We start from the raw sequence: 16,663 nt of genomic DNA on the forward strand, positions 1-16,663 counted from the left end.
ACAAGTGTGACGAGGCTTTGACGTTTCCATGGCCCCAGAAGGACAAGCTGTGGTTGGACTAACGTTTAGGTCAGAATAAAAAGCGCTCCATATCGCAAACTATGTTTTGCTTGCGTTATGTTGTCAGTAATACTGTCAGTTAACAATAAGGTATTGCTATATTGAAAGAAATTACACGTTTACCGAGATCCTAACCCTAACCCTATAGTGTAACTACACACTTCAATGAACTACAATTTACAGCGCCCGTCCCATGGACACAATGATAGAGGCTTATGGGTAATGTAGTTTAAAAACGTTTAGTAATGGAATTAAATAAATACAATCTTTAATGAACAAAGGGACATCCAAATATGTTCATTATACATACCTCTTTGACATATTTGAGAGCCAGACTGAAATTTGGTATTTTACTGTGAGCACTTTTTAAAATGCTTTTTTAACACCTTTCCATGTATGCCAGACATCTCTGTCCAACATTATGTATTAAACATAGCATAAATAATTGTCCTACCAATTTTCACTTTTATACACTTATCAGACTTTGCATTTGCAGACTTTGTAGAATGTGCAGTTTTTTGCTCTTCCAGGGGTGCTACGGGACCCCTGGGGGAGGAAGGGCAGTAAAACCTACACATATGTACTCTCTTCATCATGGACAACAAACTGTATTGAGTCACATTTATATCTGAACATTATTTTGCTTTCCCGCCTTTTCTATATTTACATCATGCTTGTGTTAGGTTTTGATTATATTGCAAGACTCTGAACTCGGAATACAAAAATACAGTAATATTTTACAAATGTTGTAAAATAGACCTTTTCTGAATTGCTAAAACACTAAACCTCCCAAATTATCAATAGCCTAATCGAATTTGTCGAGTAAATCACTCTTTCTGTAAAACATTAAACAAGTTCAGGTAGTTAAAACACTGTTTGCAAATCTCATGCACTCTTTTGGCAAAACTCTAAACACATTCTCACTCACTAAAACACATTTCGCACTGACACATTTATGTTTCAAAACACTAAACACGGGCAGGCAAAAGTTAAACAACTACAACACAGTGTCATCGTTAACACACAACTACTCAAAATTGTTCACTTATTTCTAATGATGAGACCAAACCAACTGTACATCATACAAGTCAGTTCAGAGTGCCAAAACTGACTCAAAATGTTACACTGAATGTTACCAACAATGGATGGAAACAATATAAGAGGGAGAGGAGGAAGAAGAGTATGTGAAATAGGTGGTGAACAAAGAGGAAGAGGAGGAGGATGAGAAAGAGCAAGGTGTGAAGAATGTTGTCAAGGCTGGATCTGCTTTAGGGATTTTCCCTTTTCCTGAGATGACATTGTTATGTGGAAGAAGTCATCAGGCCGGACCAACATGAAGACATGATGCTGAAGCAGAATAAAATCTCTCTCACTGACCTTGATTCCTCTAGTTGCACAACTCTCCTGAGTGACTGTAACGCTTTTCATTTAGAGTTTTTTACTGTAACCTTTTTGTCTTTTGCAGTTGGGTCACTGTATTTTCACAGTATAAAAAGTGCTGAATATACAGACCTTCAATACTATACAATATTCAGTACAATACTATACTTGCAGTGCAGTGCAGTATACAATTTATTCACCTTACTACTGTAAGTTGCCATTACTATACTTTTTTTACGCAATTGCAAAATTTGTTTACTTAGTTACGATATACTTTTATTTCGGTAACTGCGTGTTTCGGATTCTGCTCTTCGTTTTTCTCTGTAGTGTCTAACGAATGATCTGTAGTGTTTATAATATTGACTGATGTGTGTATGATCTGAAAGCATTGTTTGATTTGAGCACAGATAAAATGGTTTTGAGGCAATTGTTTGATTTTGCCATAAGAGTCAGATGTTCTCTGAATGTGGTTTGAAAATTTGGTTTTGTGTTTAAGGTTTTGAGAATGTGAGTTTCAAGAAATGTGTTTTAGCAATCCAGAAAACTGTAACATTATACTGTTAATCAGGTCACAGCTGATAAATCTACACAATTGAGTGGTGAAATGTTCTGAGTACCACAGAATCACATCAGTTGACTATGAAACCTGTACTAGATTACACAGAAAGCACATTGAATATTATGTTGGGGAGAAAATTATTCCTCATCATTATGGTGTTCTTCCTTATAATCTGCTTCTTCCATGTCTCTTAACAGGTTTCAATTGTTATACAGCACCCTACAGTTCAACTAATGAAAGTTACTGTACCACACAGTGCATGCATGCATGCACACATTTCTATGTATGTGAAAGAAGAGGTAACACTTTGGTTATATTTATGGTGATAAAAAGCAGATTTTATTACATGCTTTATATTAATAGTTAAGGTCATTGTCCAGAAGTATGAAAGGTGTTACTGTCTTGTAGATTACAGTCCATCATCAGATATTTCGTAGTCACTGTCGTACTCATCAGCTGAAGCACTGTACAAGAAGTTGATGTCCTCTGCTCCAGACAAAACTTGCAGGTAACAGTCTCTTGCTTGCACCTTCATTTCTCTGATTTGATGCCACTTTCTGAGGATGATGCTCTGCAGACCTTTCAAACCTTCTTCACTTAGGCCACATTGTGAATCTTAAAAGAGGAACACAAGAATATAAGACCAGCATTAGAAACTTTATAAACAGTCATCATTGTTGTGTATATTTATTAGGGCTGCCCCCTAATAGTAATCTTTGGTCGGGGCAACCCTATGTTTATGTAATTTATTACAAATACATACTTTTCATTGTCTCACTGGAAAACAAGCAGGACAGCTCTCTGAGGGTATCGGAACGAGTTGAAAGAGATTTCCAATGGTGGTCCATCTCTGCAACAAGAATCTTCTGCTCCTCCTCAAGTCTCCTTACTGACATGATGATGTCAAACGCCTTTCTCTTTGTCCTTAGATCGACAGAGTCTGGAATGCATTTATGATAAATAAATAAATAATTTGTATTAAACATCAACCTTCAAAGAATCTCTGAAATAGTATGGGGTTACAGAATGACATTTGAAGCATTGTGGGTTATGTGTCATTATGTATCAGATTTGTCAGAAGCAGTCAACAAACAGTAACAATTACAATTATTTGTGACTAAATGTATTACAAGTAATCATTTCCTCACCGTCAGCCCAATCCTTTACATCATTCTTCCAATTGGCTCGCTGTCACTGTCAATTGCGCTTTCATGGACTCTAGGTTTTGTAACTGGCTTTGCAGAGCTTTTGTGGTCTACAATAACAAACAGTGGTAAGAAACAAAAAACAAATGCTCAATGCACAGCTTCATACACTGCTAACATGCAGTACTGAACATCTAAAATTAATTCTACTGATGTCATTACCTTTTGATATCGGCAGGTCAGTGAGATAGCCAAATTGTTGAACTTTTGCTGATTCCAGCGCATGGCCATGAGAGTCAGCAAGTCTGTGCATCCTGAAAAACAAAGAAAATATGATGTTACCATATTCCTCCTACGTATTATGTAAGGATGTAACTAGTGCAGTATGTGGTAATCTTACCTGCTTTTGACATATGCTTACTGGTTACTGCAATCCTAGATAGGAAGGCATTGCACTGTTCCACCTCCTCCCCTAGTGTTAAACCAGCACCGTCCTGATATGCCCCACTCCATTTTACCTGGTTAAGAATAAAAAAATAAAAATAAACAGATGTTTGCAGATGTTCAGTTTAGATAATACGATTCTATCACATAGCAACACTTCCTTACCTCGTATTTAAAATCATGGGCTTTGGCATGAAATACCGAAAGGAATGGCTTCATGTTAAGAAGGTGCTGGAGCTCTGGAGCAGGACTCCGTGCCGACACACCACAAGCTCCAATCCCTCCTCGTCTACCTTGCTGGCAGATCTTTATGAGGTATCTCTGGCTGCTGACCACTCCCCTCCACAAACACTTCTTCCACTGAACTACAATATGGAAAATTGTTGATGAAAATAAGACTCTCCTAAACAAACTCTTCAGAAAGAGGTTATTATAGTGCTGTAGTCTAATTATCATCTAGAATTTTACATGTTTGGTTGTGTTGTGAATGTGGTCTACAAATCTTTTTACGTCTTCATCCTTGGCTATGAAGACGCCTTCAAAGATGGCCTGTTCCTCAGATCTAAAAAAACAAAAAAACAACAATTGATGATTGACAACAATTTATAACTTAAAATCTGAGATTTCTTAGTTCACATTAAAGAGCTATGTTTTCTTATTAATACAAACACTGTGATACACAGTTTGGTGTACCTAGCAGCATTCTTGAAACGGTAATGCTTGCGGTTTCCATCAACTGAAACTGCAAGCATATCTAGGGTGCATGCAGGACAGTTGAAGGGCTCTTCCTTGCATATGTTGTCCACCTCAAATCTCACAGCCTCCCACTCAAAAAAACTTTTCAGAAAACTGTCTGCTGAGATCTTGCTTATCAACCAACAACTCAAAGATATCAACAACACTGCAGGATAGATAAATTCAATACTCACACGACCAAAGCGGACCGTTGGCTGATTCAGTATTCTTAAAAATGCTTGGCAGGACAGTCCTGGTGCCGCCATCTTCATTTCTTCAAATGAAAAAAGGACATCTGTGGCATAAACTGTGGCAAATTGAAGGGTTGCAGGCCAGTAGTCACTTCTGTTTAGGGCATCGACTCCAGCAGTCCAAGTGGATTGGCATGCCTCACAAATTAACTCGGGCATGGTTCGATCATGTCATCCTGGAAATATCAAAAACACATCCACTGTAATGTAAACCAGGGTTTGGGTTCTTTGTACTATTTATATATTACTTTGTATACTTCATATATTTTTAGTTTTATATCTATGTCAAACTTGTAGGGAGTCGCGTATGGATATATATTTATTTTAAAGATGCTTCTCAAACAGGACAAAATAAAGTTCTTCACATTCTTACCATTCATTGTGACCACAGCAACAATCTTTCCTGGACTAACCCTCAATAACTCTGGTGAACAACCACAGATTTTGTCAGGCATCTCCACAGGTACAAGCCGGACTGAAAAAGAGCATACAGTACACTTGAATTATGTTAAGGGGGTAAGGCTAAAAATAATTTTTGAAGCTGCCGAAGAGGGACCTAAAGAAAAAACAAAACAAAAAACAGAATTGAACATTTTACACCAGTATTCTCTTCATCTGTGTTGCCAGAATGGGCTAAATTGTATGTGATATTCCTTTTCAATAAACAAGAAGTGAATATTGTTAATTACATTTTAGATAGAAATTAGACAAAAATTGTCAATAAATGTAAGTTTTGCTCTATTTCAAAAAAAAAAAAAAAAAAAAAAATTCCAAACAAAGCCACATCAGAACTTCTAATATATATATATATATATATATATATATATATATATATATATATATATATATATATAAATCAGTCAATAAGTTATGACAGCATTACTTGTTACATTAATTATACACATTGTTTTATTTCATATTGAAAAATTGTGATGAGCCACAATTTAGTAGTTATGAATTAATTTGTATTGTTAATTATAGATTTATTTGGGTGTTAATTATATAATTTTGCGTGGATTTTAAACAATTAGGCTGTAAAACAAACCAATCTGGCAACTGTTCTTCATCTGAACATTTCTAATATTGGATAATAGTTGTGGGCTAATGTAATACTGAAAATATTACATTCCCCTACGATACATGATGATTATATGCGACAAAAATGAACTTGAATTCAATTAGCTAACTTTGCTAGCCTGCACATTTGGTGCAGCAAGCTATATTTTTATAATGCCTTCTATTATTTACCGTCATACGAAATTGCCACCTTACACATCTAAAGGTTATAAACACAACTTCTTGTCCTGATTCAACAGTTTTTAGATGTGTAAATTTAAGAATAGTATCAATCTCTATTAATTAACTCTTCTACTTACCAAGTGGGAAATCGCAATGGACCCTGGGATCGCCCCATACAGTGACGTCAGCGTTATTCATTTAGAGGATTTAATCAATAAAAAATAAAATAAAAAATAAAATATTAATTGAACACAATCGTAGCATATTATATATATTTATTAACATCAACAAACCTCCGATACAAATACGTTACCCAGCATGCTCTAGTTAAAGCAGTGTACCTATGTACCAGTTCCTATGACAAGAAAACGCTTAAACTGCTTACTTGCACGCCGTGGAGCGTTGTTAAACTCACCTTTGAATGCAGTTTTACCTGCAGTTGAGCGTTGTTTTGGTTAAACTCACCTCTGAATGCCGTTTTACCTGCAGTTGAGCGTTGTTAAACTCACCGTTGAATGCGGTTGCACACCATGTGCGTTGTTAAACTCACCGCTGAATGCGGTTGCCGAACGCGCTAAACCTTTGCGCAGAGAGGGCACTTTGATATCAGATTGCGAGGGTTTTTAAACATCAAAAACCAGTTGGAGGGCCAGATAAATATCATCTGGGGGCCGCCATTTGACTAGCCCTGGCATAGATCATTTATTGTAGTCTATTCCTTTTTATTTGTATTTATTGTAGCCTCGACCCATACACAGCAGACGGGTTGCGGTGTTACCCAAGACGTCAAATTTCAACGCCGCAGGCTCCGGTTCAGAGTTCTATAGAAGTCAAACAGACTACCCTGCACGTTGAAAAATGACGCCAAAGGTATACCCAGTGCGTTAAAGTGACGCCAAGGGGTCCTGGCCAAGCGTCCATATTCAACGAGTCCAACTGCGTCCTGTAAAACGCCCGTGGGTTGCATTGATGGTTGAAAGCCATGAGCGTCTCTCACACACGATAAAGGGTGTGTGTTGAATTCGGCCAATATACTCCTGCGGGCAATTAAGGGATGATGGAACCTATATTGTCGTGTTTTTAGTTAGGATACCTAGCACACATTCACGTTTAAATTGAGTAGGCTACCACAGGCTTATTTAAAACTTAACGAAATTGTAGCCTACGCATGCTACTGTTGCTGAAAGCGTCTGATATCACGCACTTGGATTGGCTAGCAAAGTCCAACTGCGTCCTGTAAAACGCGGGTGGGTTGCATTGGAGGTGGTTAAGCCGCGAGCGTCTCTCACAGACGATAAGGGTGTTGAAAATGGCGAATATCTCCTCTCAAAAGATAAATAATGGAAAACAATGACCTCCTATATTAGGTGTAGGCAATCCTAATCATAGAGCAAACATAAGTCGTTGCTGAAAACGTCTTTAGTCTGTGCAGTCGGTCAATGTTGAGGTGAATTGACGACTGGCGAAGCCCTGAGCGTGTAATTACATCGCGGATGGTTTTACATTGAAGTTGGTTGAAAGCCATGTGCGTGTCATCTATACGCAAAAGGGTGCTATATGCGTGGGCAGAAAACGCCGAAGGACGTGACAAAACGGCCTTATATGACGCCCTGAGATGAGAACGGGTTGGTCAAACCACATGATCGATAGGTAGGAAGGGCAAAGGTTAATCCCATGACCTCATACCGGAAGTTCAACCCATCAATCATAAGGTCACCGGAAGTTCAACCTGCCAAAAGGTCAAAGGTCAAAGTCATTAATCATTTTGACACTTGCCATAGTATAAGTACTACTTACAGCATCTGTAATCCCATCCATAATCGGCCGTCCCTTATTGCCTACTCAGAGCCAACTCCTCCGCCACAGTGTATTCTGGTTTTCTGAATTTAACTCTTTATTTCTGTTTGCTGCAAACAAGTGTTTGTGATAAAATGTTCACAAAAGTAATAAAAGGTTGTGGTAAAAACTCACCACTTTGAATTATATTTTTATATTTTGTCTTTATGTGCTGCCAAGAACATTTGTAGTTGGGGTTGCTAAAAATCTAAAAATCAATGAATATTAATCTTTCTTAGTAGCCTACATACATGCACATTTTTATTATAAAAATAGGCTATAGCTATATTACACATATAGGCTACACATACATATATACATAAATAATTTTACATAAATATAGAACGTATTTGTTTAACTTACACATTAACAATCAGCAATCTTTCTCCAACAGTCTTCTCTTGCTTTGGCAGCAGAGGCCGTATTGTTTCGAGCTTGAAATACATATTTAAATTCATCGTAATTCTGAATGATTATCTCTTGCTCCTCCGCGGAAAAATATATCGCTCTCGCTCTACCCGCGATTGGTTGTTCAGTGTCGACGTCACTCTTTAATGTGCACGCGCGCGTGGAGTAATCATAGCTTGAGGATCAAAGCCTGAGTTGACAGAGAAAGTTGATGAGCTGCATCATGGTACCAATAAAGCCTGATTGCATCGGTTTGGTTTTGTCAACTCAAAACAAATCCTGCAACCCCGAGTTTGTTCAGCTACCTTCATGGTACAGGCCCCGGGATTGCTGAGACATTGTTGTCGCTACAGCTGCTCCAGGGTGCGAATTACCCCACCATAATTGGGGGGTACTGCTCCTTCACTTCTTCTATGACCATCATGGTCCACTACCATATCAATCCCCACCGTGATCGCCAAGTGCAACATGTGTTGTGCAACACACATACAAGGTCTAAACATGCGACAAACTGATAATCAGTAGGCTATACAGAATATCTCATTGTTATTATATATCCAAAAGAGAACTCTTTTGATCAACTCCCAAAAGTTAGAAGTTAAGTGCACTGAAATACCATTCTAATTACTAGTAAAAGTAATATCTTTACAAGAAGCCTATTGCCTATTTCAGGTTTTTTCCTGGCTCAAAATGAGGCGGAGGAGGTAAAATCATAATAATGTATTTTAATAATAAGATAATAAAATGTGTATTTTTTTGTAGATCTTCATATAGCCTAATGTGTTTCCCACATTTTTTAGTTGGTGGAGCTTGGTATCTCTAGGGGGGTCTGGGGGCATGCCCCCCCGGAAGAAAATGTTGTACATTTTAAAGATAAATTCATTAATCTGGTGCACTTTGAGTCACCCGAATCCACTATTAAAAATAAATAATCCACCTGCAAACCGCCTACACTGTAAAAAAAAATTACATCCCCAAGTCAAAAATTTCTAGTGTCTGATCACATCTAAATTTTTCTATTAGTCTGATGTATTATTTCTCATTGAGCCAATGTTAACAGACTATTGCAACAAGAATTGCACTTGGGCCAATTAAAAAATTTAGATGTGACCAGTCACTAGAAAATTTTGACTTGGAGAGGTTAGAAATTTTTTACAGTGTATATTTAGATATCTGCATCTGATCATCACATTACAATTATTCAAATTCTTAGTGTTAAGCATGATAATATGGTAACATATCACACTGAAGTAGGCTGATTTAAAATGAACATTTATTTAAAATAAAAGTTCTTCTTTTGGCAAAATTACATTTCCTTAATAGCCTAAACAGAGGCTTTACTCCCTTCAAGCTTAAATTGTAAATGTTTCATTACATCACTGTTTGAAAAATATTTTTTTTGTACCTTTATAAAGGGCATTTTCCCCTAATTTTATTAAATGTATGCTCCATCTTTCATTTCAAATTCTTAAATTTGATAAATATATTCAATTAAAATAATTAGACACTAGGCTGTTACCAATCAAATTAAATAATTTACATTGAAAAATTATAACTGTATTAAATTAGATTATTTTAAATATTTTTGAATATACAAATAAGGAATGTTGAAAAGAATGATACTTTATGAAACTAGCGTTTTGTCATTCAACGTTGACACTTGCTTGAGAAGTTGAAGTTGTTCTCTATCTCCGTTGCTTCTAGCCACGGTGGTTAAAAATGGTACGGTCCACAATAGGGGTGTCTGAAATCGCTTTACATTAAAATGTTCCTACAGTGAAAATAGGAGTTGACTTGTATTGTAACTGTAATTATATTTTTTCACAATATCAGAAAAATTATCTGACCCCCCCAAAACTGATATTTCTGTCCCCTGTAATTTGAACTATGAGCTGCTCGAGCGTGGAGAAAATGGCGGATAGCGTACAACTCGCTGAGGGCAGAAACCATAGAAAGTAAAAGAAATGAACACAGCGACCCCATAGTCTTCAACGGAGAAAAGGGAAGTCAATTAGAAGCACTCACTTCCTGACGGCTGAGCGTACTGCGCAGACTCAAACTGAGCTTGACGACGTAGATGTGACGTGAGTAACCCGTCTGTCTTCTAGTAGCTGTGCCAAGAGACATCTGAATCATTCTCTTCCGAAACTTGCAGAGAAGCAGAGCGTGAGTAGGAGGTGTCCATGAGATAGGAGCAGGAGCAACTTTTGCTAAGTATTCTGATTAATAATTTTGCCTCCATGTCCCCCCGATTGCCCGCAAGCTTCTCCTCCTGTCTATACGGTAATCTCTCTACTGTGCGACAGAGAGTCGCGTGGTTATGACGCAATCATTAGCCTATTTTTACAAAAACTGCTTCTAAGGGGCCATAATGTAAGATCCAAGGTAATGGAGCCTTTTATACATTTTCGTGTTTCTTTAGAAATAAATAATGGACAAATGGAGTCTTTAAACGCCTCAGATGTAAAGTTATTCGCTGTCAAAGTGACCCCAAAATGAATGGGAGCAGGTGATAACAGCAGGTGATGGTCTGCTAATCAATGGCGGCGCCCGGGGAAGCTTCGGTTTCCGGCTGATGGATTACTCCCTTGGCAGAAACTATGGTAATACAGGACTGTCAGTCAGCGGCCGTGGGCGGGACCTCAGCAGTGTGACATCACACTGCTCAGAGAATCAAAACGGCATAATGAGACTGCTTTTGTTTACTGGGGATTAGGGAGTTGGTGGGATTTTTATCATTGTAGGGTGATTGTGTTCACACACTGCCAGAACGCATTTATTACACATTAATGTAAAAACCGCACATAATGTAAAAAGTATTACATTATTATTGTAATAAAATATTCATAATGTAATCATTTTCTCAAAACGTACTAAAATCTTGAGCTCATAATGTAATAACAATTTTTACATTATGATACATTTATTACATTATAAACTCACCAAAAACATGTCATTTTTATAATTGTAATGGCTTTTTCACAAAAATAAAATAAAATAAAAATTCCCTTACAGTACATTTTAAAAATAAAATAAAAAGAAATCTAACTCCAGTCTTAAACCACCTGCTAAATGCACCAAGCGAGCTATAACGCACATATGTGCTCTTTTTATGTGTTTTTTAGAGGTTGAAATCAAATCAAATACTGCCAAACCACCCATACTACTTCTGAATAGGATGTATACTTCTTAAATTGTATGAAATTATGGAAATACATGGTTCAGATCACTCAATACATATATGAAAATGGAGGCGCCCTTATATGGTCAGTAAGGAGGCTGTCCATCTAGTGAAAAAGTTTGGTACTGCGCCCAAATAAAATCTTACTGAAAGCAAACATTTTTGAGTTATCAACCTAAAATTTGGAACACAACTTGTTTAGATTTTTGGCTTTAATTTTCTAGCAGTTAAGGGGTTAAGTTAAATTCCTATATGCAAATAATTTGGGAGAAAATAGTTGAATGTAAAAAAATATATAATAATGAATACCAAACTCAGAGTAATAATTTGAAAGTGATGCTTTATTCCAGTGTTACTGTAACACAGAGTCATATTACTGTACCATAAGCAAGTAGACTGAAGTATCAAGCAAGTGTGTGTGTGTGTGTGTGTGTGTGTGTGTGTGTGTGTGTGTGTGTGTGTGTGTGTGTGTGTGTGTGTGTGTGTGTGTGTGTGTGTGTGTGTGCAGCATGTCTGTCCATCTTCATTCACATCTGTGGGATCATCAGATCTTAATACAGAAAACTATGATAAATGCAGAGTTACTAGTGGGCATTATTGTTGTTTTAATCAGTTTACATGCCCACAGAAACTTATGCACTAAAAATCATTACAGGGTCTTTATCACATTCAAATTTTGCACCGCAAAATAAACTCTGAAAACATCAAATCTATTGTGTTGCTATAAATCAAATGTGGAGAGTAACATCATCAAAATGTTTCATAGTTTTTACCTCAGTGTTTTAATCCACCTTTCTTTCAATTTATATGTCTTATTGACCTGAAGAAAAGAGGGGAAAAAACAAAACAAAAACTGTATTCAACAGGAATGTACAGTAGCCTACCATTTAAAAGTTTGTGGTCTTTTTTAAATTATTATTCAGTAATGATGTATTATTCAGAAATTGATCAAAAGTGACAGTAAAGACATTTCTAATGATACAAAATATTTTCTATTTCAAATAAATGCTGTTCTTTTGAACTTTCTATTCAGTAAAGCTGCCCGTAACTGACCCTTCATGAATTGAAACCTCAACAAAAGAGGTCTATAATATCAGATTAATTAGCAAGATGGTAAAGATGCAGCAGCAGGCAAACCTGGTGACCTCAACTAATTCACATATGAAAGTGCACAAACACATGTACTCACATGGTGGAATGGTCAGCTTCCCATCAGAACATGTCAAGGTGATAAATCTCCTATTCCATCTCCCCTCACTATTATAATATCCTTTACAGTAATGTTCACTCTTTTTACCATGGGATAAATAGAACTTTTCTCGGATGGGTTCCACATTGTGTCCTTCAAAAATCTCAGGTGTAATTTCGCATGGCTCTGTGAAAGATGCAAAATACAACTGATTACACACAAAGTTCTTCAACACTTCATGATGGGAGTGATTCAAGAGAATCATTTGGAAAAGAATGACTCACTCAGACATTTCGGAGGGGTCTGCCATTTCCCTTTCGCACACTTATAATATCGCTGTTGCTCATTCAGCACATAGTGATACTGGCAAGTGTACGATACCTCTGTGATCTCATTACCATCCTTTTTCCAGGCAGTATAGTCTCCATTTTCAACATAAGGAGGTGGTGGGCAGATCTTACCTAAACAAGTAACAGTTTCAGACATATTTCAGTCCATTTTATGCAGTGTTTTAAAGTGTCCCCTGAATCATTGGAACTGTTAGTGGACATGAGTTGTTTGTAATATTTATGAAAAAAAAAAAATACAGATAAATGTTCCACTAAATTCACAATCATTCCCAGCTTTTGTTCATCATGGATCTAGTCAATGTTTTACCCACTAGGTAGTAAATGTGATTTTAGATTCATAACATTCTAGCTCACCCATGCAGACAAAGATTCCATTCCATTCTCCATTTTCACAGATCCATTCTCCTTCTGGAATTTCATTGTATGGCTCGATGCACTTGTATCTCAGAACTTCTTTATTGTCGTACTCCTCTTTCTCCTTTATCAGTGTCATAAAATTCTTGCGTGGTTTCTGACACTTTGCTAATGGAACAAGTAAATGCATAATGTAAAATAGTGCCATATACATTATAACACATTTACTGCTTGAAAAACGTGCCCAATATTTTTTAAAGAAAACACGTGGAGAGAGGCTGAGTGGAGTCAGATTTATTCTTTTAAATTTTACTCATTAATAATTTTGGATAAATTCAGGTTTTGCATTATACTTAGTGTCTTTGATACTTTATTTAAAAAGTTTCTATCATCTCTTTTATTTTATGAATTCCCTGAGGATTAACGTGACCATTTTTAAACCACTAATCACTCTTTCTCTTGGCTTCAAGCAGATGAGAAGACTGCTTTATGGGAAGGACAGTTTAACATTAGAATATTATACTAATCTAGAGCAAAAGTGGCAAAACACAAATTCTAATTTCGCTGGGTCTTCAAATCAAATTGATTTAATAATAATTTCATCACTACCACAACATTTTATGTCCCTACTAGATAGGAGTATGAAACAAACTGTACGGCGAAAACTAGCATGTTTGGTATCGTTGGAAACAAGTAATATTCGGAGTTAGACACATGCTGGTTCACATCTACTATCTGAAACAAGATTTACATTATTTAATAAAATGCAGTAGGTTCAGCTATAAATGCAGAAGTGTTTCTCTATAATACCCTCACAAACAGGCTCATAATCCCACTCTCCCATTCTCTCGACATGTAAATGATTTGATGGTTTCTTTGGTACCAAAGATCCAGTATTTTTCAGTGTCATGTGTCCAAAATTTCTCAAGAAAAACTATATGTGGAGAGAGACTGTGGAGTCAGATACATTTTTTTTTTCTTTTTTTCTCATTAATAGCTTCATATGCACTCAGGTGTGTACATTACTTAGTGTCCCTACTACTTTATTTAAAGAGTTGCTATCATTATTTTGTTTTGCGATTTCACTGAGGATTATTGTGACCATTTTTAAATCCCTCAATCCTTTTTCTCAGATTAGAAAACTTTTTTATAAGAAAGGAGTATAGCACAATGGCACTAAAACACTAATTTGATTTTGATTCTAGAGAGCATTTGATTGGACGTAAAACTGTGTAGCGCAGGATCATCCAGCATATATCAGCAAAAACTGATAATGCTTAACATTACAATAACATATTAATCTAGTGCACATGGACTAAACTCAAATTATGATTTTACTGAGTCTACAAAGCAAATTGATTTTGTAATTATTGTCCCCACCACAAATTATCTGTGGACTTGATGTTATTCCTCTTGATTGTCAAATATCTAACAATCTCTCTTCATTTTCTTCATTTTCATTTTTTTTTTTTTTTTTTTTTTTACTAATCTGTAAGAAGTTTTAAAAGACAGTTATCATAATCAATCAAAACCTTACCTTCACATGTTGGTGTTTCGTCCCAAGTTCCATTGCGGCAGAAAACTGTACTCTTCCCATTCATTAAGAATGATCTTCGACATTTATATGTTACACTAGATCCATGTGCATACAATTCTTCAGGTTTAGATGTTATGAATGCATATTCCACCTTTGGAGGAATGTTACAACTGACGCCCACTAAAAAAAAAATATGTTAATGGAAATTCATGAAATCCAGTAAGACTGAGATTAACATCGTCAATAAATAGTGTCTATTGTTCACTATATGCTGTCGCTACTCCACAAACATGCAATAAGAGTTTGAGAAGCTCACCCTCACACACTGGTTTCTCCCATGTACCTCTGACACATGTAATGAAGCGCTGAGTTGATATGAACCCTGGATCACATTTCACTTCAGCAGATCCATGAAGGCTTTGCTTTAGTTTTCCATGGTGAACACTGGGAAAAGCACCACATTCTTCCTCCCCTGTAAAGACAGAAAACAGGAAGCACATTTCAGTACACTATCATTCATCTAACACCTGAGACTGACAATAATAAAACTCACGGATGCACCGAGGTTCTTCAGACCAAGAGCCTTTGCTGCATGTCACTGAATCCCACCAGTTCCCACCAGTGAAGGGTTTATAACCCGGATTACAGGAGTAAATGATTTCTTCCTCATTGCTTTGTGTGAACCCGTTTTCCACGGATATATCACGGCACGATCTCTGCTTTGCTGCGAGGAAACAGTTTAAAAACTTCAAAATTCTGATCTCATATATGTTTTTGAGTCATCATTATGCAGATGTATAATGATTTGATTGGATATTGAAAATGTCCAAGATAAAGGCAAATTCTCAATTTCTCTCAGTATGACTGAGAGACAAAGACAAAAAAAAAACGAAAACTTCCAAGGAAGTGTAAACTCATAGAAAGGGACATTATTATACCACCCATGAGCTCTGATTGATTTCATTTGCTTATTTTTACACTTTTTTATAGTTTTTTTAAAAAGTATTTTTTACTTATTTTTTTAAGTACTATTTAATCTGATATGACCTGTCATGCAGTTCACTATCATGGTTTCACCATCAGCATATTAAGATTTTTAAACTGGTTTTATGTTTTCATGTTTAATGTTTTTTCAAAGATATTCTGAGAAGCACAAACGTCATACAACGACACAACTGTGTATATTAAATGCTGAAGTACTTGCACAACTAGTCAACACTCTCTAGAGATACAGTTAAATGTTTTGGGAAGTGCGTATAATATAACATTCATGTTCACTTCAATAAAATCTACATGAAAAAGTAAAAAAAAAAAAAAACGTTAAAAAAAACAACAAAAAGCACTTACCTTGACATCGAACACAATTTAAGGAAAACAACCAAAAGACGAAGCCGAGGAATTTTACAGGAACTCTCATTTTGATCTCAATTCACAAGTATCTTTGTTGGTCTGTCTCTGATACTCTTGTCTGCTTGGGGATCAACAAGTTAATCATTTACCAAAGTCAAAGAGAGGTTTTGCTTACACCAGACCACTGTAAATGAAAAAAATGAAAATCTTATCTGATATATGATATGATTATCTATATTTGCCATTTAGACACACCAAAATACAATTTACTTTAGAGAATTCAGACTTCTTGATTCATATTTATGCAATATATGAACAGGAAGCAAAGGGCAGGTTCCGAAATAATTGCCATGTTCGAATCTGTAGCTTAATCTGTTAATGTTTTTCACTGGATCATGTTCTTCTTGAATCAAATTATAAAGTACATTATGTGACGAAACAATCTGTCCCATAGAGCATTAGACAAGATTGAGATTGAAGAAGATTCACAACACTTTTTAACTTTTGGACATTGTAAAAGTACAGTCATTGCAAAATGAATATGTAACTCCCATTGCAAAATGTGTCCATTAGATTTGAGCAATCTATTGAAATGACAAAAAAGAGAGACAGAAGAAGTGTTTGACCCTTAAAGTATTTGCCTGT

At 36.2% G+C, this 16,663-nt stretch overlaps 3 protein-coding genes across 8 annotated transcripts in view; all 3 read right to left on the reverse strand.

Moving 5' to 3' along the window:
• LOC309476671 (complement factor H-like) overlaps window positions 1-16,213 on the reverse strand; it is a 139,557-nt gene extending 123,344 nt beyond the window's left edge. The window contains exon 1 of one of the 3 annotated variants that reach the window (XM_082139813.1): window positions 16,016-16,213. In XM_082139813.1, the coding sequence (XP_081995939.1) occupies window positions 16,016-16,085 (70 nt within the window). In that variant the 5' untranslated portion in view covers window positions 16,086-16,213. The remainder of the gene's footprint in view (window positions 1-16,015) is intronic. The other 2 variants (XM_082139816.1, XM_082139815.1) reach the window with 2 other exon arrangements.
• On the reverse strand, window positions 2,369-6,096 carry LOC309475147 (uncharacterized protein). Of its 4 annotated transcripts, none has more exons than XM_082137773.1 (9): window positions 5,951-6,096; window positions 4,948-5,049; window positions 4,518-4,750; window positions 3,754-4,150; window positions 3,545-3,662; window positions 3,367-3,458; window positions 3,148-3,254; window positions 2,763-2,939; window positions 2,369-2,614 (listed from the first exon to the last, which is right to left on the reverse strand). In XM_082137773.1, exons 4-7 carry the CDS (start codon window positions 4,042-4,044, stop codon window positions 3,168-3,170), a joined length of 588 nt encoding a protein of 195 aa, XP_081993899.1. In that variant the 5' UTR covers window positions 4,045-4,150; window positions 4,518-4,750; window positions 4,948-5,049; window positions 5,951-6,096; the 3' UTR covers window positions 2,369-2,614; window positions 2,763-2,939; window positions 3,148-3,167. The 4 variants fall into 4 exon arrangements, with proteins under 4 accessions (XP_081993899.1, XP_081993901.1, XP_081993900.1 ...); XM_082137775.1 differs by lacking the exon at window positions 5,951-6,096 and having other exon boundaries at window positions 3,754-3,953; window positions 4,099-4,150; window positions 4,948-5,319; XM_082137774.1 differs by lacking the exon at window positions 5,951-6,096 and having other exon boundaries at window positions 3,754-3,953; window positions 4,057-4,150; window positions 4,948-5,319.
• Window positions 11,562-16,663, reverse strand: part of LOC309476675 (verrucotoxin subunit beta-like) — a 45,470-nt gene continuing 40,368 nt past the window's right edge. The window contains exons 6-10 of the mRNA XM_082139822.1: window positions 13,132-13,299; window positions 12,712-12,888; window positions 12,428-12,613; window positions 12,012-12,058; window positions 11,562-11,788 (exon numbers count right to left, since the gene is read on the reverse strand). Of these exons, the coding sequence (XP_081995948.1) occupies window positions 12,051-12,058; window positions 12,428-12,613; window positions 12,712-12,888; window positions 13,132-13,299 (539 nt within the window). The 3' untranslated portion in view covers window positions 11,562-11,788; window positions 12,012-12,050. The remainder of the gene's footprint in view (window positions 11,789-12,011; window positions 12,059-12,427; window positions 12,614-12,711; window positions 12,889-13,131; window positions 13,300-16,663) is intronic.

This window comes from Leuciscus leuciscus (assembly GCF_965113295.1).
Source record: "Leuciscus leuciscus genome assembly, chromosome: 15".
NCBI lineage: Eukaryota > Metazoa > Chordata > Actinopteri > Cypriniformes > Leuciscidae > Leuciscus > Leuciscus leuciscus.